General features: G+C 56.0%; 1 protein-coding gene across 1 annotated transcript in view; it reads left to right on the forward strand.

The window, feature by feature from the left end:
- The window catches only part of NOS1 (nitric oxide synthase 1), a 121641-nt gene that overhangs the window by 110205 nt on the left and 9726 nt on the right, over positions 1 to 1710 (forward strand). The window contains 1 exon segment of the mRNA XM_027773089.1: positions 753 to 947. Coding sequence (XP_027628890.1) covers positions 753 to 947 — 195 coding nt within the window.

Consider the following 1710-nt stretch of genomic DNA (forward strand, 5'->3'; position numbering starts at 1 on the left):
GAGGTCCCAGGAAAGGGGCCAGGACATCGGGGAGGAGGGAGGGCAGTGGCTGTTTGCTGACTGGTGTGGAAGCCTCTCCCTAGTAACCACCAGTGCAGCCGTGCCAGGACATACCAGTTGAGTGCCAGCCTCACCTGTAGGAGTTCTCCAGACAAGTCAAACACTCCTGAACCATCAAGGCACATTCCCCAGAGGCTGTGTTAGATACCCCTTGGGCCCACCCACATCCTCTTGGCCCACCTGTGACTCCAGCTGTTACTGCAGCCCGTTGGCTTTGCAGAAGCGAGAGCTGGAGGCCCCCTCCCCTCCACTCCACCTCTTGCTGTCTATCCTGGAATTGCTCTGGCACCCAGAAGAGACTGCTCAGGAACCTGCCCACACTACAGCATACAGGTGTTAACAGCCCTGCATGACCATTGGCTACCAGGACAGGGGCAGGTGGGCAGCGGCCCTCTCTCACATGCCATCAGGTGATTCTGGAGAGTGCTGTCTGCAGCTCCTAGACGGTCCCCAGCAGAGCTGAGCTCCGGTTGCCCAGAGTAGGGAGCAGGTCATTCAGACCCCTCCCTCGGGTTGCCTTTCTCCTTCCCCAGTCCCTCGCTACTGCTCTCTGAGGTCACCTCACAAGATAGTCCACCTGCCCACAAGCCCGAGTCAGGCTCTGTGTCCTAGGGAAGGGGCTTGGGGGTCATGAGCTACAACCAAGTGCCCTAAGACCCATCCCCTCTCACTGGTCCTCCCGCTCCCTGCAGAAATATGTGCAGGACATCCTGCAAGAACAGCTTGCTGAACCTGTGTACCGAGCCCTGAAGGAGCAAGGGGGCCACGTTTATGTCTGTGGGGATGTCACCATGGCCGCCGACGTCCTCAAAGCCATCCAGCGCATCATGACCCAGCAGGGGAAGCTCTCGGCGGAGGACGCTGGCGTGTTCATCAGCAGGCTGAGAGTAAGTGGCTGTCTGGCTTCTGGGATCCCTCTTCCAGCGCCCATCTTCCGGTCTCGTCTTCCTCACCCCCCTGGTCTCGATGACTGGGGAGCCATGATGATATCCCTAGTCTTATTTTCACACTTAGGATTCAGGGTAGAGGAGATAGTTGTCCCAAACCGTGAATGAGCGAGAAGGAAAGAGGGAAGGGCATGTAGGAGCAAGTAGCATGTATGGTGGGCTGGGGTGCATCAACACAGAAAGTGGACTTCTGAGTAGCTAGATAGAAATGGCCCTAAACCAACTTGCCCTGCCCCCAGAACCGAGCTGCAGCACTGCCCTGTGCAGTTGTGTAGGTTGGGCACTGCACACACACACACACACACACACACACACACACACACACACAGATCTAGCCATGCAGGGCGAGTGGGGTCGGAAAGCTACCCTATGCTTGACTTCCCAGGCCATCCAGTTGGATGTGGCGCTGTCCAACCTGAAGGAAGAGCCTTTTCCTAACTTGCCAAAAGCTGGGGAGAGGCTCGTGGCAGCCCAAGAACCAAAGTCCTAACTGCGACCAAATGCCCCAGATAGAAAAACCGAGTTCCAAACCTCCTCAAAGCTCCAGGGGTGCTCCCAGCCTTTCCCTGCTTTCCTAAATGAGCAATGACCAAACATTGCTACCGAAGAAGCCCTTGCTCTGAATCTGATGCCAAACCCCAGTGGGTAAAATATATATATATATATATGTGTGTGTGTGTGTGTGTGTGTGTGTGTGTGTGTG

Source organism: Tupaia chinensis, unplaced genomic scaffold, assembly GCF_000334495.1.
Source record: "Tupaia chinensis unplaced genomic scaffold, TupChi_1.0 Scaffold000320_1, whole genome shotgun sequence".
NCBI lineage: Eukaryota > Metazoa > Chordata > Mammalia > Scandentia > Tupaiidae > Tupaia > Tupaia belangeri.